Raw genomic sequence first — 22193 nt, 5'->3', positions numbered from 1 at the left:
ATTTGTTACACTCCTAAAGTATCCATTTCTCTTGAACCATTTACTATCATGCATTATATACTGTGAACAGTGTTTTTTGAACTTTCAAATTTTCATTTTAATCAATGAAAATAACTAAAAGAACATTCAGATTGCTGAACATTAAAATGGTCACTATTAAACATGACCTAAATAACTGCTTTTGAACAATGAATATATAACTAGTTAAGCAAAGACTACTAAGGGGCTAGTCCCCTTAATGTGACAATTAGAATCTAAAAAGAGGGCTGGTGACACAGCTCAATTGGTAGTGTTTACCTAGCATGCAGAAGGCCCTGGGTTCAATCCTCAGCATCACATAAAAAACAGCAGGTATGATGGTGCTCCCTGTTATTGGGAGGATCAGGAGTTCAAGGTCATCTTAGATACATAGGAAGTTTGAGGCCAGACTATGCAAGAGACTCTTGACGCAAAAACAAAACACCCTAAAAACATCAGTATTGGTTATCCTATAAATGGATGTAGCCAAAACCAAACACCTTGATATTCATTAAAGACTTGTTTTCATAATTACTTCACTGACTAAGAGTCACACTATGCTCAATACCACACTTTGGTTCACTGACTCTTGGTCTATTAGCTTATAAATTGTCAGAGCTGGGACCAAGTTTGTCTTGTTCACCACTGTAGCCCACAGCATCCTGCAGTGGCTGAGTAAATGGGAGGCGATTAACAAATATCTGAATAACTGGATCGATGAAAAAACAATAATTTTATTATCATTTTTTTGCAAGTTGTTCTCTATTTAAATTACTAACTGGCAGCTCCAAGTTCCAGAAGTACAAATTTAAAAACATTAAGTGACATAAGGGCCTTCTACCTCATTTCTTCTATCCTTACCCTCTCCTTCCCTCCCGCCCACCTTTTCTAAACGACCCCAGATACACACACAGACAAATATGACGACTACAGGGGTCAAAATTACATTATGAACTATGAGATGTCAACATTGTATAAATAAAGTTTAATAGTGAAAAAGTGATCTGGAAGCCCTGGAGACTGACCCTACACATCTGAGATGTCACATGGATTAAGGAAAAGGCAACAGAATCCCTGTTGTTCAGATGGTCATTTCAATGCTTACATAATTTTTTTTGGTTTGTTATTTATTCAGAACCAATTTACATTTCCTCATATTAACACAGGCTCCTGTTTAGCATGTAATCAAATGATACCAGTGAGAAAAGTTCTCACAGTACCTTCATTGAGTTGCTGTTTCTAAGAAAACACTGAACATGAGTATATACAAAAGAGGCATCAGAATAAAACAGCATGTCCATTTTTAATATTTGTACAGTTTTATCTTTACATTTTTGTCTGAAAAAATATGAACAAACCCAGGTTTACCATGCTAAGATAATGGTTTAGCCGATGGCTGTCAAAGCAGTACATACAAATAATCAAGTTGAATCGTATCCTTAGGTTCTGTGATTACTGAGAGGATCGCCTGCCTTGCGTGCTTTATTATATTTCTTAAAAATATAGGAGCAGTAGCTTGTCACAAGTCTCCACTAGTGCATTAATGAGGAATCAGAACGACACAGCAGACTTGTCCGGATGAGAGGCCTCAGAACAAACACAAGTCAGTTTTATGCTTCTTCTTGCTCTGGATAATTTAGGATTTTGCGGTGTGCCTGACGCAAATATTGCTGCTGTTTGAAGTAAACTTTAAATGCTCCTTTTATGGCAACAAAAGCAATTCCACCCTAAAATAAAAAGGGAAATTAATTTCTTTTGTAATGCAGGCTTAGAGAAACAAGAAAAAGAACTTTACACAGATCACGAGAGACACAAGCTTTGACGCAATATGAATCCTGGTAACTCCCAGGGCAACATTCTCTTGTCTGTGGGGCTGAGATTGGGAAAGAGGCAGACACTTCAGGTGTCTTCACCTGGTGTCTCGAGGTGCTTTCTTCCCAGGGAGCTCTCCATTCTGACAGGAAGGAGAATCTAGAGCCCCATGTGGACTGTGACCAAGGAGGGCAAGTGGGATGACAGGAAACAGATGCGCCAGTTTCATCTGTTTGTTTATTTATGATGCTCATACTGGGGACTGAGCCCGGAGCACATTCCGGAAGAGAACACCTGTAGGCACCCACAGGGAGGGTCCAGAGGCCAGACCGGCAGCAATAGAAGCCCCCTTTTCATTTCCTCAGCTAAGACGACAGGGAGTTAATGAAGAGACAAGGTGGGAGAACTACACAGAGCCCTACAAATACACTTCATTCTCTTCTCCATGCTGCTTGAGATAAGTAATATTAAATCCATCTTACCAAGATTGTCCTTTGTAAATTTGAGTTAACACTACTGAACATCAGTTTACCAACTATTGTCGCAATAGTAGGAAAGACAAGGGCTCCACACAAAATTCGGGTAGCAGAGACATGATCAGCTAAAGGATTAGCTTCAGCTGGAATTCGAGGAACAGGACAACCAATCCCTAGAAGGGGGGAAAGCATCATGTTAGTACTAAATCTTAGGAAGAGCTAAAAAACAAACAAACAAACAAACAAAACCCCACACATTAAAAATCCAAAAAACAAAAACAAAAAAAAAACCATGTGATGATTCAATTCAACATGTATTTTATATAGCCACAATTCAGGACCTTACCTGGAAATATACTGTTCAAGATCTGCAGTTTGTTTGAGTATTTGCGCCACAGTCTGAGCACATAGTCCTCCCAGCGAATCATTTTGCCCAGTATCAGCATGACGGGAATGGTGGGGAGTCCAATCAAAAGGAATAAAGGGTCAGCTCGCTCCATAACATCCAGCCCTTCCTTATGGCCTACAACCTGTGAAGCAGACAGTATTTCCTACTTACTTTTTTATCCAAAACAGTGGTACATGTTTGTTTGTTTATTTGGTTGTTTTCAAGACAAAGTTTCTCTGTGTAGCCCTGGCTGTCCTTGAACTCAGAGATCCATCTGCTTCTGCCTCCTGAGTGCTGGGATTAAAGGTGTGTATCACCACTGCCAGGCCACAGCGGCACATATTTAAGTGATACATATTCAATTCATTTTGTAAGAAATACTTTCAAAACACAGACAAAAGTTGAAGAAAAAAAAAGCCTGAAAGCTATTATCCTTGATTTGTTTGTGAGAAATAATACTGGGACTAGATGGCTCAGTGGTTAAGAATACTTGCTGCTCTTGCAGTGGACCCAGGTTCAATTCCCAACTTCCATATGTCAGCTCATGACCACTTGTAACTCCAGTTCCAGGGATCTGATAAGCTATTCTGGCCCCTGGATCTACACACAAGTGGTGCAGATACACTCCCATAGACTTGCATATATATGTATAAAAATAAATCTCAAACATAAAAAAAAAAAAAAAAGAAAGATCACCCATAGCTGAGTGAGGTAGTGCACACCTTTAATCCCAGTACTTGGAACACAGAGGCAGGTAGATCTCTGTGACTTTTAGATCAGATGGGTCTACATAGCTCTATGTTAGCCAGGGTTACGTAGTGAGACCCTGTCTCAAAATAAAATAATCTATACAAGAAGAGCTGTGGATAAAATTTCTAAGCTATTCCATTTTATGTTGAAATAAAATAACTTTACAAATATGGCTGACTGCATTGATTACATCTTAATAGAGTTGTGAAGGGACATACAAGTTTTATTGTTATTTATTTTTTTTCAAGACAGAGTTCCTCTGTGTAGTTTTGGTGCCTGTCCTGGACTAGCTCTGTAGACCAGGCTGGCCTTGAACTCACAAAGATCCATCTGGCTCTGCCTCCTGAGTGCTGGGATTAAATGTGTTCGCCATCACTGCCTCGTTTGTTATTTACTTTTTTGAGATAGGGTCTCACTGGGTAACTCTGGCCGGCCTGGAACCCACTATGTAGACCAGGATGGCCTCAAATTCAACAAGATCCACTTGCTTCTGCCTCTCAAGTGCTGGGATTAAAGGCACACACTGCTTTTCAGCGTAGCAACCATTTTTCAGTAATTGGGAAAGATGAAAGGCACCTGCTGGATGTTCTCTAGACCGTTTAGGAAACATGCAGGAGTTCCTCTGGCCACATAACATGTGAATCACAGGAAGGGTGACACTGCAAACATCAAGGAAATGAGCACTGTTCAAAAAGGAACGCCCCATTAAGTGTTACCATAGCAAAACTGCAAGTTTACAACATCACTTAGCATGCTATGGGCCTCACTGTGAACAAGCATGTTAAGGGAAAGATGCTTGCCAAGAGAATTAACGTGTGCACCGAACATATTAAGTTCTCCTAAGAGCTGAGACACCTTCCTGAAACAGGTGATGGAAAACAATCAGCTCAACACCAACCTGTGCAACCCAGGAAAGCACACTTTGTGAGAACTAATGGAAAGGAGCCTGAGATGGAGTCCATTCTCTGTGAGTTCACAGCTTAAGAGACAAGGATAAAGAAGCTAGACTGTAAAGTAGTTTTGGGTGGGGAGTTGGGGAGAGGAATGCACCAGCATATAGGTGGGGTACCTGCCACTTACTTCCATCCCTCTTAGTCAACTTGACTGGATGATTTTAGATCCTATTTGTCCTCTAGAAGATGTTTGTGTCCTGCGCTTCCTTTAGGTGAGCACAGCCAAGCAAGGAGCGGGAGGGACTAGCCTTCAAAAGATAGCCTAAAAACACAGCTAGCAGCTGAGGGTGTCGTTCAGTGGTCATAGTGCTCTGCTCATGAAAGGCTTAAGTGTAATGGCACATTGCCTGTTAATTCATAGCTATTTGCTACTTAGGAGTTCAAATAAAAAGGAAAAAAACACATTTCAATGTTTATGGAGGTTGTTTTCACACTTGAGGCAGGACCTAATGTTGAGACCTTGCTATCTAAAGCAGGACAACAAATCAGTAAACTAAGTTTATCTATGGCACAACATTGTTTTTAGAGTTGAAGGCATCAATGCTTAAAAGGCATTCATTCTATTGCTGGGGAAGTTAACAATGCTCTTTTCAATAAAAAAAATGCAAGTGGAGGGTGAGATGAAGTACTTGTACTGAGGCCTAAGTGACCTGAGCATGATCACAGGATTCACAAGGTGACAGGTGAACTGACTCCCAAGAGTTGTCCTCTGACCTCCACACAGAATAGGCCTATACACAATGCATATACACACAAATAAAAGTACTTTTTAAAACCTAAAAATTCAAGTAAAATTTGATTTTTATAGTTCTTTATATACTCTAGATATGAGTCTCCTGTTTAATGTACAGGTAGAAATTGTTTCTCATTATGAGGGTTATGGGATATTTGTACAGTGTGTGACGATACATTGCTGTGATTGGTTTAATAAAGAGCCGAAGGGCCAATAGCTAGGCAGGAGGTATAAGTGGCACTTCCAGGCAGAGAGAGAAGTAGGAAGAGGACTCTATGCACATAGGAGAGATGCCAGGAGATGGAGAACAAACAAGACATGTAGGAGGAGAGGTGACAGCCACGAGCCACATGGCAGCACACAGATTAATAGAAATGGGTTAATTTAAGTTATAAGAACTAGTGAGGAACTAGCCTAAGTTAGAAGCTGAGCTTTCCTAACAACTCTCCAGGTCATTATTTGGGAGCTGGCTGGCAAGGCAAAGACTCGTTACACTGAAGGTTCACTGTGGTGATTGTTTCCTCTGCTGTCAGAAAAGTTTTAATTTAATGTAATCCCAATTGTCATTTCTTGTAGACTCTGCTAGAGTCCTTCTGGGGAAATTCTTGTCTATGCCTCTAAAAGTTTGAACTATGTTTTTCTCAGGTCTTTGATCCACTCTGAATTGGTTTTTGTACAGATATGGATTTAGTTCCATTCTCCTTCAAGAGGATATCCTGTTCACCCAGTACTATTTACTGAAAAGCTTGGTTTTTCTCTCCCATGTATGCATGTTTTCATTTTGAGACATGATCTCATATATCCCAAGTCACTGTCTCAAACTCACTATGTATCTAAGGCTGATCTTGATCTTCCTGCCTCTACTCCTCAAACAGTTATAGGCACTGGACATCACACCCAAACCAATACATGCTTTTGACACTATTGTTGAAAATTAGGTGGATATAGCTGTGTGTATTAACTCCTATATTTTTTCTATTCTATTCTATTGGTCTACATGTCTGTTTTTGTGCCATTATCATAGTATTGTTACTATGGATCTGTAGTAAGTATGAGATCAGTTTGCTTTTAAGACAGGGTCTTACCATGTAACCCTTGCTGGCCTGCAACTCACAGAATTCTGAGATTAAAGGCACAGACCACTATATCTAGTTGAGACCAGGTATAGTGATATATGCAGCATTGTTCTTTCTGCTTAAGACTGCTTTGGCTAATGAGAGTATTTTAGTGTGTATGAATTTTAGGATTGCCTTTTCTAGTTTAGTGAAGACACTGGAATTCTGATGCAGACTATGTTGAATCTGGAGTTTGATTTTGATAATACAGACTTTTTTTGTTTGTTTGCTTTTGTGTTTGGAGACAGTTTCTCTCTGTAGCCCTGGAACTTACTCTGTAGAGCAGGTTGGCCTCTGCTTCACTAGGGGTGGGATTAAAGGCATGCACCACCACTGCCCGACAACAGACATTTGTGTAATATTAATCCTGCCAATCCATGCATAAGGGAGGTCTTTCCATCGTGTGTATGTGTGTGTGTGTATGTATGTATATATACATACATATATAAAAAATATATTATTTTATGTGTATGGGTGTCTGAACGTGTGTCTGTGCACTACATGTGTCCCTGGTGCTTACAGAAAAGGGCTAGGCTCCCTGGACTAGAGTTACAGACAGCTGTGAGATACCAAGTGGGTACTGGAAATTTAACCAAGATCCTTTAAACGAGAAACATTATTCACCACTGAGCCATCTCTCTAGACCTTAATGTCTTCTTCAATATCCCAAAGTTAGGTTTATTTTTAAATTTTCTATTTTTAAGCTGTTGTGAATGGAGTTTTTCTAACCCCCAAATGGGCTAATGAACTGAACATAGCTCTCAAGGGTGAAATACAACTGACTAATATATATTAACATTGGAAAAGGTGTTCAACATCATTAGACATCAGGGATGCAAATGAAAACTGCTCGAAGATTCCAACTTATCTACGTCAAATGACTAACTCTGAGAAACAGTGACGGCTGGCCAGGGAGGGTGTGGAAAAAGAGGACTCTTTACACTTGGCTAGTGAGAATATAAACTAGTGCAGACACTGTAAAAGTCAGCATGGAAATTCCTCAAAAAACAAAAAAAACTACACTACTCTTGGTGATATACCCAAAGGACCCTTATTATGTCCATCAACAGATATATGGATAAAGAAAATGTGGTTCACATCAACAATGGAATTTTATTCACACACACACACACACACACACACACACACACACACACACACACACTGACATTTCCAAGTAAATGGACAAACCTGACAATCGTTATGTTAAGCAGGTTAAGGGTTTCTCTAACTGATGGGTTGAGAACACAGCTCAGCATAATGGGAAAGGAGTCTGACAGGAGTCTGAGGCAACAAGGTATAAGGTGGCGCCAGCTCATTTTCTCCTTTTTACAAAGTTCAGAACCCCACCTCATGGAATAGTGTTTGTTGCCCATATTGAGGGTGTATGTTCCCACCTCAATTAACCTAATCTAGATAATCCCTCATAGAAGTGCCCAGAAGTTTCTATTTTTAGTGACTAGTTCTTGTCAAGTCCACAATCAACATTAACCACTAGAGCAGCACAAGGCTATAATACTAACACTTGGTAAGGTGGAGGCAGGAAGTTCAGAAATTCAAGATCAGCATTGGGCTACAAATCAAATTGGAGGCAAGCCTGGGTACATATCCTGTCCATTCATATGCTGTTAATCTTAATTTTGGAATTGACATCAACTAGTGTGCTACCCCCCAAAAAAAACCCACTAAATACTGTTGGTTGATTGAAGCATATTCCCTATCAAATATGACCATTTAACTGCTTCTAAAGACACTGTATAGAAGTAAAAATAACTAAACAGAAGTGTTATAATAATGGAATGTCAGAAACAATGTTAAGTAACATCAGTAACATATATTTTTGTCGTACTTCTGACTTTCAATCTACATTTATAGAATTTTTTTACCTTGAAAACTTTGCTTACATACTCATATATACATGTTTACATAAATAAATGATGCCCTCCCAATACTCTTAAATCACACAGTACTGATCTACTGTCCCAGCTAATCACTCATTCCTGGAATAAATGTTTCAAGCAAGACAATAAATGTGAAGGTGGTTTCTAAACAGTTAATATACACTACATATTTGCAACTTGTGTTTCCTGGCTTATATTATATTAATACTTCTAGTCTATAAATCCAATTACTTAAATTTTCAAGCACCAGCTCAAGGTATTTCTTATAGTAGCAACTGATTTTTCCCTTTTACTGAATTAAAAATGATTATGAAGTTCTGTATTCAATTCATATTTACATATGTAATTATATAAGTGTTCCCTAGTATTTCATTTATGTATACCTTGCTTGAAGCCAAATACTGAGACCTATCTAAAAATAAAAACTGCTGTATTTTTATACACAGAATGCTATGCAGATCTCTATAGTTATGTGAAAAGATCAAGAATCATTATGAAAAAGAGACTGCTACTATAATATGAAATTAGCTATAGCGGGTACCTGAAGAGGTGATGGAGGAATCTAGGCAAATGAAGGACAGGAAGAGAACTTTTTACTAGACCACTCTGTATAACACTGTTTACTGTGTCCATGTATGGCGGTGGGTCATGCTTCAGCTCATGTGTAGAGTTCAAAGCACAACTTCTTTTGGGAATCAATTCTCTCCCTTTCTATCATGTGAGGGTTGAGGGATTGAACTTGGGTCATCAGGCTTTGTGGGAAGCATCTCTACCTGCTAAGCCATCTCATTGGCTCTAGTCTACTTTTTATATAACTTCTTATTCTTGAATCATGATAGTATCATTACTTATTTAAAACAATACATTTTAAAAACTCCTAGCAAGTATTTAATAGACCTTCACATCAAAAGTAGTATCACTGAATAGAGTAGAATGGTGAACCTGCATCACTGTCACTGCTCCATAAGTCACAGCTGTCCAATAGATAGATCCAACCATTATTCCCGCTGCAGCAAAAGGACAAGCTTTTGAGATCAGTCTATCTGCAAGATCCAAGACATAAACGACTGGACCTACAATATGAAGAGAGAACAGTTTCAACACAAGATGTTTTTAGAATGACTTCTTCTACAGGTTTAAAACACTTGTATGAAATGAGATGCTCTAAAAATAGTTGCTAAATGGGTATTTTTAGATTTTATTTTTATAATGTGTGCATGTGTGCGCATGTGCCCGCGTGTGTCACATGTATTTGGATGCCTGTGGATGCCAGAGGTGTTGGATCCCCTGGAGCTGGAGTTACATGTGCCTCTGAGCCACTTGATAAGCGTCCTGGGAACTGGACTTGGGTTCCCTACAAGAGCAAGCAATATCATGTTCTTAACTACTGAGCCATCTCTTCAGCTTCTAGTTGCTATAAGTCTGATGGGAATTCAGACTTAACAGTTTAGAATTTCTCAATCATTTGCATGAATGAATTCTAGGCTGTCCAAACTTTTATTACCGATCCTGTAACTAGAGCTTTAAATACAGTTGCTTCCAATTAGGAAACAATCCTTACTCCTATCTCAATCACACTGGCTACCACAGAGTGAAAAGGCTATTTTAGCTTTGCTTTTTTTTTTTTTCCCCCCAAATAGTTCCTAGGAACCTTTAAGTCCTGTAGTACCTGATTTAAAAAAAAAAAAACAAACATTTCTGACTTTAGTCATTGTGTCTTGGCACAGTGAATAAAGGTAATCATGCTATTTTTCTCTCTCTCTTTTTTTTTTTTAAAGATTAATTTATTTAATGTTTATGAGGTTTTTTTGCCTGCACACATGCCTGTGTAGCATATGCATGCCTGGTACCTGCAGAGGTCAGAAAAGGGTGTTAGGTCCTGTGAAACTAGAATTATATATGGCTGTGAGCCTCTATGTAGGGCTGGGAATTGAACCAGGTCCTCTGCAAGAACAGCAAGTGCTCTTAACCAGTGAGTTATCTCTTTAGTTCTACAGCTATTTTTTTATAGCTATACAAGTCAATTAATTTTACTTAATTTTAAATATACTCTATTTAGTTGAAAAAACATTTTTTTAAAAGATGTATTTTATTATGTACACAGTGTTCTGTCTGCATGCATGTCTGCAGGCCAGAAAAGGGCATCAGATCTCATTATAGATGGTTATGAGCCACATGTGGTTGCTGGGAATTGAATTCTGGACCTCTTGAAGAGCAGTCAATGCTCTTAACCTCTGAGCCATCTCTCCAGCCCCCAAAATTATTTTCTAACAAGCTTTTTGAAAAATGATTATAAACTGGGAGGTGGTGGCGCATGCCCTTAATCCCAGCACTTGGGAGGCAGATCTCTGTGAGTTCAAGGCCAGCCTGGTCTACAGAGTGAGATCCAGGAAAGATACAAAGCTACACAGAAAAACCCTGTCTCGAAGAAAAAAAAAAAAAAAAAAAAAGATTATGAAGCCAGTGTTTATGGTATTCCAACAGCTATTCGTGCCAATTATCAATTATATGCTTCGTATTTTGGAGGTACTTTACTTGCCATTAAGTCCAATTTAATTTACCTCTAGAATTTTCCAGAGAAATGGAAAGGTCTTAGATTTGTTCAAAACAAAACCGAGGAACTGAACCTCTGCATTTAACCAAAGGTATATGTAACTTGTTGGCTAAGTAATTGTATTTGTTGACTACCTCTATATACAAACTATTATTTTATTATGTATGAGTTCTATTACTTGCTTTCTGGGCCTACAATCTAAAGAATGTTAAACACAAAGCAGTAACCATTATTGTACAAAGAAAATTGACAATAGAATAATTCAACATACAAGGAAAGAAAAATCTTATAAAGCCCCTGATCAAAACTCCCCACTAACTTGTAGAGCCAGCCACTGTAAAGAGAGATGACACTGGAAGCCAGAAACCATGGGTACATAATAAAAACTCTGTATGTGAATTTTCTTATGATTGATAAATCTGTAATCAGAAAACTAAAGCCACAAAATCTATAAAGGCTCTCCTCTGCATTATCAATACTGGACATACTGGAAACCAATCATTTACATGTAAACTACATGGTATCTCCTAACTCAAGGTGCTCTGGCAATTCTCTTCCTAGTCTCCTCTCCATCATTTCCCCCTACTTGATGTCTTGTTTCTACCAGACAAACATTATTTCATTTATCTTAAAGATAAGCTTACATATTTTTGATTACGATGTGTGTACATGTGGGATGTGGGCAGGTGCTTTGAGGAAGTCCGAGGACATGTTCAGGAACCGGTTCTCTCCTTCTACCCTGTGGGTCCAAGGACCAAACTCAGATTGGCAGGCTTGGGGCACGTGTCCTTATCGGCTGAATCTTTTCACCAACTCATAAAATCTTTTTATTTAATACTTATTTTTTGAGGCAGGGCCTCACTATGTGGCCCAGGCTGACCTTGAACTCAAAGACTCACCTGCCTGACCTCCCATTGGTGGGATTAAAGGTGTGCACCAGCACTCTAAAGTATTTTGACCCTTCCTGTCCTACTACTTTTCAGCACTGATTGATGGTTAAACCCAGGGCTTCGGGTATGCTATGTGTTTCATCACTATGCTACATTCCCAGTTCCCCAGTCCACATGACTAGATTTTCAATGGCCTGGTAACCACATACACTTTCAACAGTATGATATTTATACAATGAATGGCAATTGAAGCTTTGAATAAACAACAACTTTTAGAAATCTAGTAATTCAAAAAGTATTAGAGATGGCCTAGAGGTTAAGAGCACGGATTGCTCTTCCAGAGGTCCTGAGTTCAATTCCCAGCAACCACATGGTGGCTCACAACCATCTGTAATGAGATCTGATGCCCTTTTCTGCATACATAATAAATAAATAAATCTTAAAAAAAAAAAAAAAAAAAGAGAGAAGAACAATTTAAAAAGAAAAAAAAGGGTTGGAGAGATGGCTCAGCAGTTAAGAGCACTGGTTGTTCTTCCAGAGGTCCTGAGTTCAATTCCCAGCAACCACATGGTGGCTCACAACCATCTGTAAATAAATAAATAAATCTTTTAAAAAAAAGTTTTATTGTGAATTCTCTTACATAATAAAGATTTTTATAAAGACAAAAACTACCCTAATATTTTGGGTAAATTCAAGTTTTTGCATTTCAAATTTGAGTGACAAAGAAAAGTAAGCTGAAACTTTTGAGTAAACATATTAGACTGCTCAAAAGGAAGTAACCAGCTTTGTTTCAAGACAGTATAATCTACCTTTGCTATAGCTGTGATTAAGATTTAGGTGGAGCTGGGTGTGGTGCCACACGCCTTTAAATTTTGTACTTCCATCCTAAGGCTGGATGATTTCCACCCACTCCCCCGCCAGACAGGGTTTGGAACCTGTCCTGGAACTCACTTTAGCCCAGGCTGGCCTCGAACTCACAGAGATCTACCTGGCTCTGCCTCCCGAGTGCTGGGATTAAAGGTGTTCGCCACCACCGCCCGGTAGGCTGGATGATTTTTAAAGACTTTGTGTGTGTGTGTGTGTGTGTGTGTGTGTGTGTGTGTGTGTGTGTGTGTAATGGGAATGGGTGCCTGAGAAGTCAGAAGAGGGTATAAAATCCTCTGGAGCTCAAGTGAGAAATGGCTGTGGGTTGTCCAGTGGGTTCTGGATCCCAAACTCAGGTTCTCTCCAGCCAAGAGCAACAGCACACCTGACCACCTCTCCACCTCTCCACCCACCTATTTTTTTTTTTTTTTTTTTTTTTTTTTTTTGGCTTTTTTAGCCATAGCTGCCCTGGAATTCACTGTGTGGACCAGGTTAGCCTTGAATTCATAGATACCCACCTGCTTTGCCTACTGATATTTACAGTGTTTTACAATGAAAGCACCTTAAGTGATTATTTCCTTTGTGACAGTCTAACTGTACAGCTCAGGCCAGTCTTGAACATCCTATGTAGCTCAAGGTGGCCTTGAACTCATTTTCTTCACTATACTGCTTACCTTTCATGCAAAGCTATCATTCCCTCTCACACATGCAAATAAGCAGACATTTTTTATATCGACCTCATTTTCTTGTATTAGAAAAGCACTTCATTATCTACATTTCTATAGTATGCACAGCACCTACCAAGAACAATGCATCTAATAATTTCTAATTTTTTCCCATGATACTCACTCTCCTCCAGAATCTCTTTCCTTTGGACTGCCCATAAGCCAAGCTGGTTATAGGTAAGGGTAATATTAAAAATGTTTTTTAAGATCAGCAAGGCACAAATTCCAAACAAGAATGATACTAGCTCAGAAACATATGGCTGTAAATGAAAAGGGTTATACTGTTTTCCATGTTAGTCCCACTTTCAAAGACTATTGGTAATTTCCATGTTCAGCAATTCCCAGAAAAAGGTCTAGTTTTCCTGAAATGTAACACTATAAACTGGATTCTCAAAATGAACTTAACTTTACTTACTGACTTAGTGGCAGACAGCTGCCTAGCATAGAAAAGACCCAGAGTTCAGTGCCTAGCATTGCCAAAACCAAAGCAAACCTTTAATTTTCCTACTTTTGGTTCTTAACAGAACAATTAAGGAATATTAGAACACTCACCACTGGTTTTTTCCTTTTAAACCAACTGTCTCCAAAGAATGATGCTCTTTAAGTCCCCTCCCTTTTTAATGTGTATGCAATCTCAGGTGTAATCCTCAGACATACCATCCACCTCATCTGAGATAGAGTCTCCCACTGGCCTGATAAATTAACAATGCCTAGCTGGATAAGGAGCCCCAAGACAATCCTGTTTCTGCTTCTCTAGCACAGGGTTCCATGTGCTGAGAACTGAACTCAGGTCCCCACGCTTGCCAGGCAAATATTTTACTGACTAAGCTCTGTCTCCAGCCCTGAGCCAGCTTTGTATCACATCTCTCTTGTTCATTTATATCCATAGTTAGGCATAAAAGCTCTTTTTTTTCTTTTCTTTTTTTCCTTTCTTTCTTTTTTTTTTTTTTTTTTTTTTTTTTTTTAGGGGGGCAAGGAGGGTGGTTCGAAACAGGGTTTCTCTGTGTTATAGCCTTGCCTGTCCTGGAACTTGCTTTGTAGACTAGCTTGGTCTTGAACTCATAGAGGTCTGCCTGTCTCTGCCTCCTGAGTGCTGGAAGTCTTTTTCTTCTTAAATAAAAACATACAAATAGACAAGTGCTGTGGATATTGCTCTGTGTAAATTAAATGCTGATTGGTCAGTAGCCAGGCAGGAAGAATAGGCAGGACAAGCAGAGAAGAGAATGCTGGGAACAGGAAGGCTGAGGGGAGAGACACTGCCAGCCACAGCCATGACAAGGAAGATGTAAGGTACCAGTAAGCCACGAGTCACATGGCAAAGTATTGATTAATAGAAATGGGCTAAATATAAGAGTAAGAGCTAGACAACGGTAGGCCTGAGCTAATGGCCAAACAATTTAAATAATATAAGCGTCTGTATGTTTATTTCATAAGTGGGCTGTTTAACAGGGCTTGGCAGGGGTTGGAGAGAAGGTCTCTGGGGACTTGCTAAGGATATTGTAAACTATTAGCAAAATAAATCTTGGACATTTAGAGAGGGTAAATATCAAAAATTCACAAAAAAGCAAAGATATGAAATCATTTAAAAATAAATCTGAGTGGCTGGAGATTAAAGAGCATTGACTGCTCTTGCAGAGGAACTGGGATCAGTTCTCAGCAGTTACTTAGTGGCTTCCAACCATCAAACTTCAGCTTCAGTGGATCTATGCCCTCTTGTGGCCTCCTTGGGCACCAGGCAAGCACACAGCACATACACACATGCAGGCAAAACACTCATACACATAAAAATCAATCAATCAACCAACCAACCAGAGAGTTGGGTGTTGTGGTTCATAGCTATAATGGCAGCACTTTGGGAAGGATGAAGCTGAGGAACTATCATGGGTTCCAGGCCAGCTTAGGGTATAGAGTGAGACCTTGTCTCAAGTCCCTACCTCTTTGCCTCAAAAAAAAAAAAAAAAAAAAAAAAAAGCAAGTTTGAAATCATACATGTATAGATATCTCAGAGAACATGTGCTTTGTTCTTAAAACAGTCCTTACCCAACTTTGGAAAAACTATTAGGTATTCAGCATTGCACTGAGGACATGCCACTCTGGCTGTACTGTTTCCTCTCTGCTTCTCATCCACCCAGCGTTGTAGACAAGCCTGGTGAACCCACTTAGTAGATCCTCTGCATCTGCATGGTCTCACCCATTCAGCTGTTCTATCATCTTCATCGGTGGCAAAACACACCCAGCAACTTCTGTAAATTAAGAGAGAAATGTTAGGGTTGGGGATTTAGCTCAGTGGTAGAGTGCTTGCCTAGCAAGGGCAAGGCCCTGGGTTCGGTCCTCAGCTCCAGAAAAAAATAAAAAAATAAAATAAAATAAAACTCGTGTCTTATATTAAAAGAATACAGAGCCCAAACAACCAATCTATTCCCAGTATAGCATTTTCTTCTTTTTTAAATCGTCTACTATAGAATCTATTTTCTGAATTTTGTATTTATTCATCTTTTTAGAAATTCTCCCTGACTAGTAAACTAGAGTACCGAAATAGTTTTCAAGTACCTTTGGTTTTATAAGACCTCATGAACTTAAGAAAAAAAATAAAGTATGAGTGATTTCATATATAGTTCCCTCACTTCCTGGCAAAGTCAGGAATTGTATAAGACTTAAAACAAACACATTAGGCAGAATGTTCTGAGCCATATTCCCAGACCATTCAATTTTCAACTGAGGAAAACACTGCATGGTAAAGTATGGCTCTAGGAAGAGAAAGGAATATTACAAGTTCTTTTCTGTCTCATGTATTTTTGAGATAGTGCCTCACATGGCCTAGGCTGGCCTTGAACTCCTAATTCTCATGCCTCAAACATGCCAAGTGCTAGGACTACAGACTCATACCATCATGTCCTACTCAACAGCAACAGCTTTAGGAAGGACAAGGTGTTGAGCATAGTTGCTGACTCCTATATAGAGAGCCAGCACTAAGGAGGCAAGGAAAGGAAAATTCTGTGTTCAGGCCAGCCTGACTGACACAGCAGCAGCACCTCAGACTGAGAGGGAGGTGCTGTTATTACTTGAAGATGTATTCCTTTTTTTTTTTTTTTTTTTGGACTGTTTATTTAATGACGCAAAGATGTGGTACATTTGTTTAACTCTGTGAAGCTGTGTTTCTGTGCTTGTCTAAAATACCTGATGGTCTACTAAAGAGTAGAACAGCCATGAGCTAGACAGGAGAGCGCTAGGCAGGGCTGCCCAGCAGAGGGAATCAATAGAGAAAAGAGAGGGGGGGGGACAAGAAAAGAAGGAAAAGAAAGAGAAAGGACATCAGCGGCTAGCCGTCCAGCCACACAGCAAGTCATGGAGTAAGACGTAAAGAAAAGATACACAGAAACAGAGGAAACGGTAAAAGCCCAGAGGCAAAAGGTAGACTGAATAATTTAACGAAAGCTGGCTAGAAATAAGCCAAGCTAAGGCTGAGAAATTTTTAAGAAAGAATAAGACTCCATGTACTTATTTGGGTGCTGGATGGCAGCCCCCCTCCCCCAAGAACAAAGCCAAAGAGTAAAAACAAAACCCAGTAACAGGGAGGGTTATAAATTATTGGCATGGCAAATCCACAGGGCCTGGGTTCAATCCCCACCACTGGGGAGAGGGAATGAAGAAGCACAAAGGACGTGGGGATAAATGACTTCAGGATGGCAATATGATAAATCTGGATCTACACGTTTCCAATATCACAGGTAGAATCACTTCTTTTTCTGCATTAAATATTTGTTATATTTAAATATAGAAATTTCAAGCCTATTGGGGGCTGGAGAGGTGGCTCAGAGGTTAAGAGCACCGACTGCTCTACCAGAGGTCCTGAGTTCAATTCCCAGCACCCACATGGTGGCTCACAACCATCTGTAATGAGATTTGGCGCCCTCTTCTCCATGTACATAATAAATAAATCTCTAAGAAATTTCAAGCCTATTATGTTTAAATTAAAATAATTCCTTTTTTTAACAAGTAAATTGTAAAGAACCTACAGTAAAATTCATGCAGCAAAATGAAGTAGGCCTAAAGTCTACATTTCAAAGAACTTCTTCAGAACCCTCACAGTCATGTCCTAGACTATAATATATGCTGTTGACCTTAAGTAATTTGAAGCCAAGGAAACTAGAACCTTAGAGAAGGGATCTCTACTGTATAAACTAAGAGAAATGCCATACATTGACACACCCAAACAAAACCTCAAAGTCCTGAGTGTCTCACTTTCCTGCTTTCTTTATCCCAAGCCATATATCTGTATATATGTAAAGAAATGTGGGTACAGTAGAACATACAGAAAGGAGCACAAGGAAAGGTAAGTATTGGGATGAGGAAGGACTGAAAGCAGGTAATAGGCACGTTTTTCTAGTTTTGTCTTGTCCCCCACCCCCACAGTGTTTTGGTGAGAAGTGTATACAAAGTATTCAATAGTGAAAGTGTAAAATCCAACACAAAGCTTCACAGTATCAGAATGGCCATTCTAACTAACTAAATAATTCTATTGAGTAGCTAATTTAAACACATTTTTCTGATTGGACACAGGGCAGATGTGTACAGTTCAGCAACTTGGTAAGTTAGACAAGCCCAAGAAGTTTGGAAGCTACCCTGGGCAGTACAGCAGGACCCAGTCTCTAAAACTACCTAACCTCTAAAGTAAAAACTTTTTTTTTTTTTTTTTTTTGAGGTAGGGTCTTATTATGTGGATAAGGCTCATTTCTGCCTCCTGAGTGATAGGATTAGAGGCATGTTCCACCAAGCCTGGGTCCTAGATCTAATTTTTCTTGCATAATTATATTGAATTCTCAATTCCTTTTTTCTTTTCTTTTTATTAATTTGGAGACATAATCATGTCATCTAGGTTAGCTTAAACACTCTCTACAGTTGAGGGTAACTTTGAACTTTTGATCTGCCTGCCTCTGCTAAATTTAGATTGGGGATGAATTTGGGCTTTGTGTATATTTGGCAAACCAACAATTGAGCTACATCCCCAGCTGTCTATACAAATTTGATACTGGTTTAATTTAGAGAGAACCCCCTTTCCTCCACCAAAGTTTGTGTAAGTGGTTCGGAACAACTTCTAACTAAAGCCTGTTACTTATTGCTGTTTTTCATTTAGACAATTGGTTTCTGCTGTAGAATATATTAAGTTTTAAGGTGTGTTACTTTTATGTTGCATTTGTTTAACTCTGTGAAGCTGTGTTACTGTGCCTGTCTAAAACATCTGATGGTCTAATAAAGAACTGGCCAATAGCAAAGCAGGAAAAAGGACAGGTGGTACTGGCAGGCAGAGAGACTATATAGGAGAAATCTGGGAAGAGGGATTGAAAAGGAGGAGCCAGAGAAGGAAGACATCAGGGGCCAGCCACCCAGCTATACCACCAGCAGCAACAGAGTAAGATTTATAGAAGACAATGGGAAAAGCCCAGAGGCAAAAGGTAGATGGGGTAAGTTAAGGAAAGCTGGCAAGAAACTAAGCCAAGTTAAGGCTGGGCATTCATACATTCATAATTAAGAAAAAGTCTCCATGTGTGATTTATTTAGGAGCTGGGTTGCAGGGGGGGGGGGCAAAAAAGAGAAAGCCCCCAGCAACAAGTTTCTATCAGAACAAACTGGTTTAATATACAAAGTGGGAAAGGCTGACTATATAGTCTGGTACTAAAAATGGATGTATTCCCAACATTTGTAGAACATGGACTTCATAATGCACAAGTAAAAACTTTCAATTATAATGGGGAAACTCTGCAAGATTTTTCAAGATGCTTCAGAATGTAACAGTACCTCGGGACACATGTTTGTGAAAGAAGAGAGCTGACCTCTGACCTCCACATATGCAAAGTAAATTTGCTTTGTTTTGGGTTTTTTGTTTTAACTATGGACAACTCACCCTTGTAAGACCTCTTACCCATAATTGGATATGACTTAGTCTCTGGGACTCTGAGAAACCCACATCTATACTTTCAAATATACATTTCTTTCCTTGAACATTTCTTGGCTTTTTTTTGTTGTTGTTGTTGTTGGGAGGGGTGGGAGTTCGAGACAGGGTTTCTCTGTGTAGCCTTGGATGTCCTGGAACTTGCTCTGTAAACCAGGCTGGCCGCAAACTCAGAGATCTGCCTGCCTCTGTCCCACCAAGTGCTGGGATTAAAGGCGTGCGCCACCAACGCCCAGCTCATTTCTTTGCTCTTAACTATCATGCTGAAGCCAGTATTAGAAAATCTTAAAAACAAATAAACAAACTTCAATTCTGCTTCATTAAAAGTTACCATGGTAAAATATCCAGATCATAAACTTAACACTTTGACCATTTTATAGGTACAATTCAATTAAAGTATATTCACATTATTGTGGATGATTAACATTTCTGCACAAAACTGCAGTTGCTAAATATATGAGCAAATAGGGTAGCTGAGATGTTGTTAGTATAAATACGTAACACAACAGGCAATTTTCTAAGTATATTTGTCTCCTTTCAAGCTGGATATATATTTTGGCAACAAAATGTGGGCATACTATCTAGAACTTCCTATGTTCTCTTAAGTTATTGAGGACAGACACATAAGTAGCTAAGTACGGCTACATATATCAGAATAGACTTCAGTGTTAAGATATGGGAATGAAGTTCAGCATTAGTGCTTACCTAGTATGGAACTGTGGCTTCAATTCCCAGCACTGTATAAACTGAGTTTGGTGGCAGCAGAAGAGTTGGGTTGTACAGTCATCTTCCTCATAAATTATATATAAGCACAGGTTTGCTTTTCCTACTCTTTTATAATGAAAATTTTCAAGCTTTCAAAAAGAAAAAAAAAAAAACAGAAGGGGGCAGAAAGAATCTAAGAACTGGGTGATGAGGAGTGCTGTGAAATTCAGTTGTCTGGCCTTCTACTCATGAACCACAGGGAGCTGGACTCACCTGTAAAAGTCCTGCACAAGATGGGGCCCAACAACATTGCATCACGGACAGGGGAGGGATTCATGAAACCCCATGCCCCACCAGGGAACTTTGGACATTGGTTGCTGGAGGAGGAGGAGTAAATTTAGTGGTGTAGCCACTGATAACCTACCCACGCTCCTGTAAATAACCCAGACCCATGCTTATGCAATCAATCCTAATTAAATTCAGTGGAACACACAGACATGAAAACAGGAGGGGACTTGGGAGGAAAATGTTCAGAAGTGGAGGGGGATGAGCTAGGGTAATGGAGTGGAAAATGAGCAAAATAAGTCCCATATATAAACTTCTGCAAGGAACAGTGGGATTCCCAAGTTCCTGTAAATTCTTCACTAGCACTCGTGGGCTTTTATGAGAATCTCTAAAGAATGCATGAAAAGCCAGGACAACATCTAGATGTCAGGATTTTTCCAAAAGTCACCACATAAAAGTGAAAGTGAATGCCATTAGAAGAAACAACTATGCAACATCTTCTGGAATCTCATTTAACTGGAATAGATGTGGCAGGCAGTAATCTCTCTGGGCATATTTAGTATGCCACACCTAGTCAAGTATGATAAACTCTAGTGTAAGGAAAACCTGATAAGCGACCAGACTCATAAACAGCTGGAGAAACCAACATGGTCATCAGTTCTAACAACAGAACACCTGCTAAGTAAGAACCAGGTTCAGTCCTGCCCTAGGATTCAGGATAAAATCAGAGGAGTAACTTCTTGCCTTCTCTGGTGGAGCTTTGTGCCCTCCCACCCAAGCAGTTAATGGCTATAATCTCAATCAAGAGAGGCCTTCATTTAACCACTTCAGAAGTTGGATCTTCTTCACTCTGCCTAAAGAGTACCACCCGCTGAACAGGGCAGCCAGTTAGTCTATTCAGAGTTCCAGCAACCACAAACATTATGGGTTAGTTTGAACAGCTAGTCAGAACAGCAAGAAGCTGCCTAGGAGAAAGTGGATTTAGTCTCCAAAAACTCGCTGGCTGGAATTTAAACAGCAGAGGGCGGTGCAGTTGACTTCGCAAAGAGTTTTACCGCTTGGAGACCCCCGGGGATGGGCAACTGGTCCCAGCACAAGCCAAAAATGTTTCTGGGAACTCAGCGATCGTCAAGTGTGCTACGTGTTCAATGTTGCATGCATGTGGCTGTTTTCCATAACCTCTACTCCAGTGTGACCGTTAAGGCTCCCTGGTGGATATTCTGACCTTACGGCTTGGGGGTGGGGATGCGATGGGGGTTGGAAGGAGAAACGAAAGCCAGGCTTTTAAAAAAAAGAATGCCTATCCTTGCATTGTGGAGAGAGGCTTGAAAAGTGCAAGGGACCATCCTCCAGAAAGATAATCTGGTTCTTCCCAGTGACATCGCTGCCAAGCCCTTTACAACACAGTCGAGGGAGGAGGTGGGGAAAAGAAACTAATTCCATGGGTTAACAATAGCTCCTCTTCACCTCAAAACCAGGCTTTCGGCCGACGACGACCTCACTCCTTTAAGTTTCTAAGTCTACGACCCAGGCCGCTCGTCCATTCGTCCCTTCAGTGCCACCTCCAAACTCGGAGCCCCTCTCCCAGCCCCCGGGCGGTTGAACTCTTGGCGGACGCCAGGATCCGCGCTCTCGGGGCCTCGAGGCCAGCATGGGCAGGCCCAGGACGGAGGCCGGCGGTTCCCAGCCCACCGCTGCTCGTACCTGTCCAGCATCTGTTGAAGGGCTTGGTCCGGCATCTTCCGCGGAGCCGGCGAGCTCGGTCGTCGCCCGCAGCCCCGCTCAGGGCCAGGCCCGGGGACAATAGCACTGAGAGGCGGCGGAGTAGGCCTCAGTCCCGCGGCGTCCGCGGCCCCGCCACACAGCCTCCCGGCGCGGCTCCGAGAGGCCCGCGGCGGTGGTGCGCTGCCGGCGGGCTTCCGCAGAGGGCGGCGGGGAGCAAGGAGGCGGAGCCTGGGGCCGGGAGGCGGCGGTCGCGGCCCGGGTTCCTGCCGGTCCGCCCGGGGTTCCGGTCCATGGACCGCCGGGGCGCCGAGCAGCTGCCGGCGGAGGAGCTACCTCTGTGAGGTAAGAG

At 40.5% G+C, this 22193-nt stretch overlaps 2 protein-coding genes across 4 annotated transcripts in view; one reads left to right on the top strand and one right to left on the bottom strand.

Annotated features, from left to right (window-relative positions):
• Positions 1–732: 732 nt before the first annotated feature.
• Positions 733–22188, bottom strand: Marchf5 (membrane associated ring-CH-type finger 5). 3 transcript variants are annotated; one of them, XM_036167960.1, is made up of 6 exons: positions 21824–22188; positions 15220–15422; positions 9089–9219; positions 2653–2836; positions 2313–2479; positions 733–1745 (listed from the first exon to the last, which is right to left on the bottom strand). In XM_036167960.1, the coding sequence occupies exons 1-6, from the start codon at positions 21856–21858 to the stop codon at positions 1629–1631; spliced, it is 837 nt and encodes a 278-aa protein (XP_036023853.1). In that variant the 5' UTR covers positions 21859–22188; the 3' UTR covers positions 733–1628. The 3 variants fall into 3 exon arrangements, with proteins under 3 accessions (XP_036023853.1, XP_036023861.1, XP_036023870.1); XM_036167968.1 differs by lacking the exons at positions 9089–9219; positions 21824–22188 and having other exon boundaries at positions 15220–15281; XM_036167977.1 differs by lacking the exons at positions 9089–9219; positions 15220–15422; positions 21824–22188 and adding an exon at positions 4021–4103.
• Positions 21911–22193, top strand: part of Cpeb3 (cytoplasmic polyadenylation element binding protein 3) — a 193835-nt gene continuing 193552 nt past the window's right edge. Inside the window, exon 1 of the mRNA XM_036167895.1 lies at positions 21911–22186. The gene's annotated coding sequence lies outside the window, so the exon portion shown is untranslated. The remainder of the gene's footprint in view (positions 22187–22193) is intronic.

Source organism: Onychomys torridus, chromosome 1 (assembly GCF_903995425.1).
Source record: "Onychomys torridus chromosome 1, mOncTor1.1, whole genome shotgun sequence".
NCBI lineage: Eukaryota > Metazoa > Chordata > Mammalia > Rodentia > Cricetidae > Onychomys > Onychomys torridus.
This window is presented reverse-complemented; position numbering and strand designations above follow the sequence as displayed.

Bases quoted from the DNA above. Each gene is read 5' to 3' on its own strand.
- Marchf5 (XM_036167960.1), bottom strand. From the start codon at position 21,858: ATGCCGGACCAAGCCCTTCAACAGATGCTGGACAG. The intron at 15,423-21,823 runs GTACGAGCAGCG...CTTAATTTACAG, and splicing joins CTTCAACAGATGCTGGACAG to AAGTTGCTGGGTGTGTTTTG. The intron at 1,746-2,312 runs GTAAGATGGATT...TTTTTATTTTAG, and splicing joins ATTTACAAAGGACAATCTTG to GGTGGAATTGCTTTTGTTGC.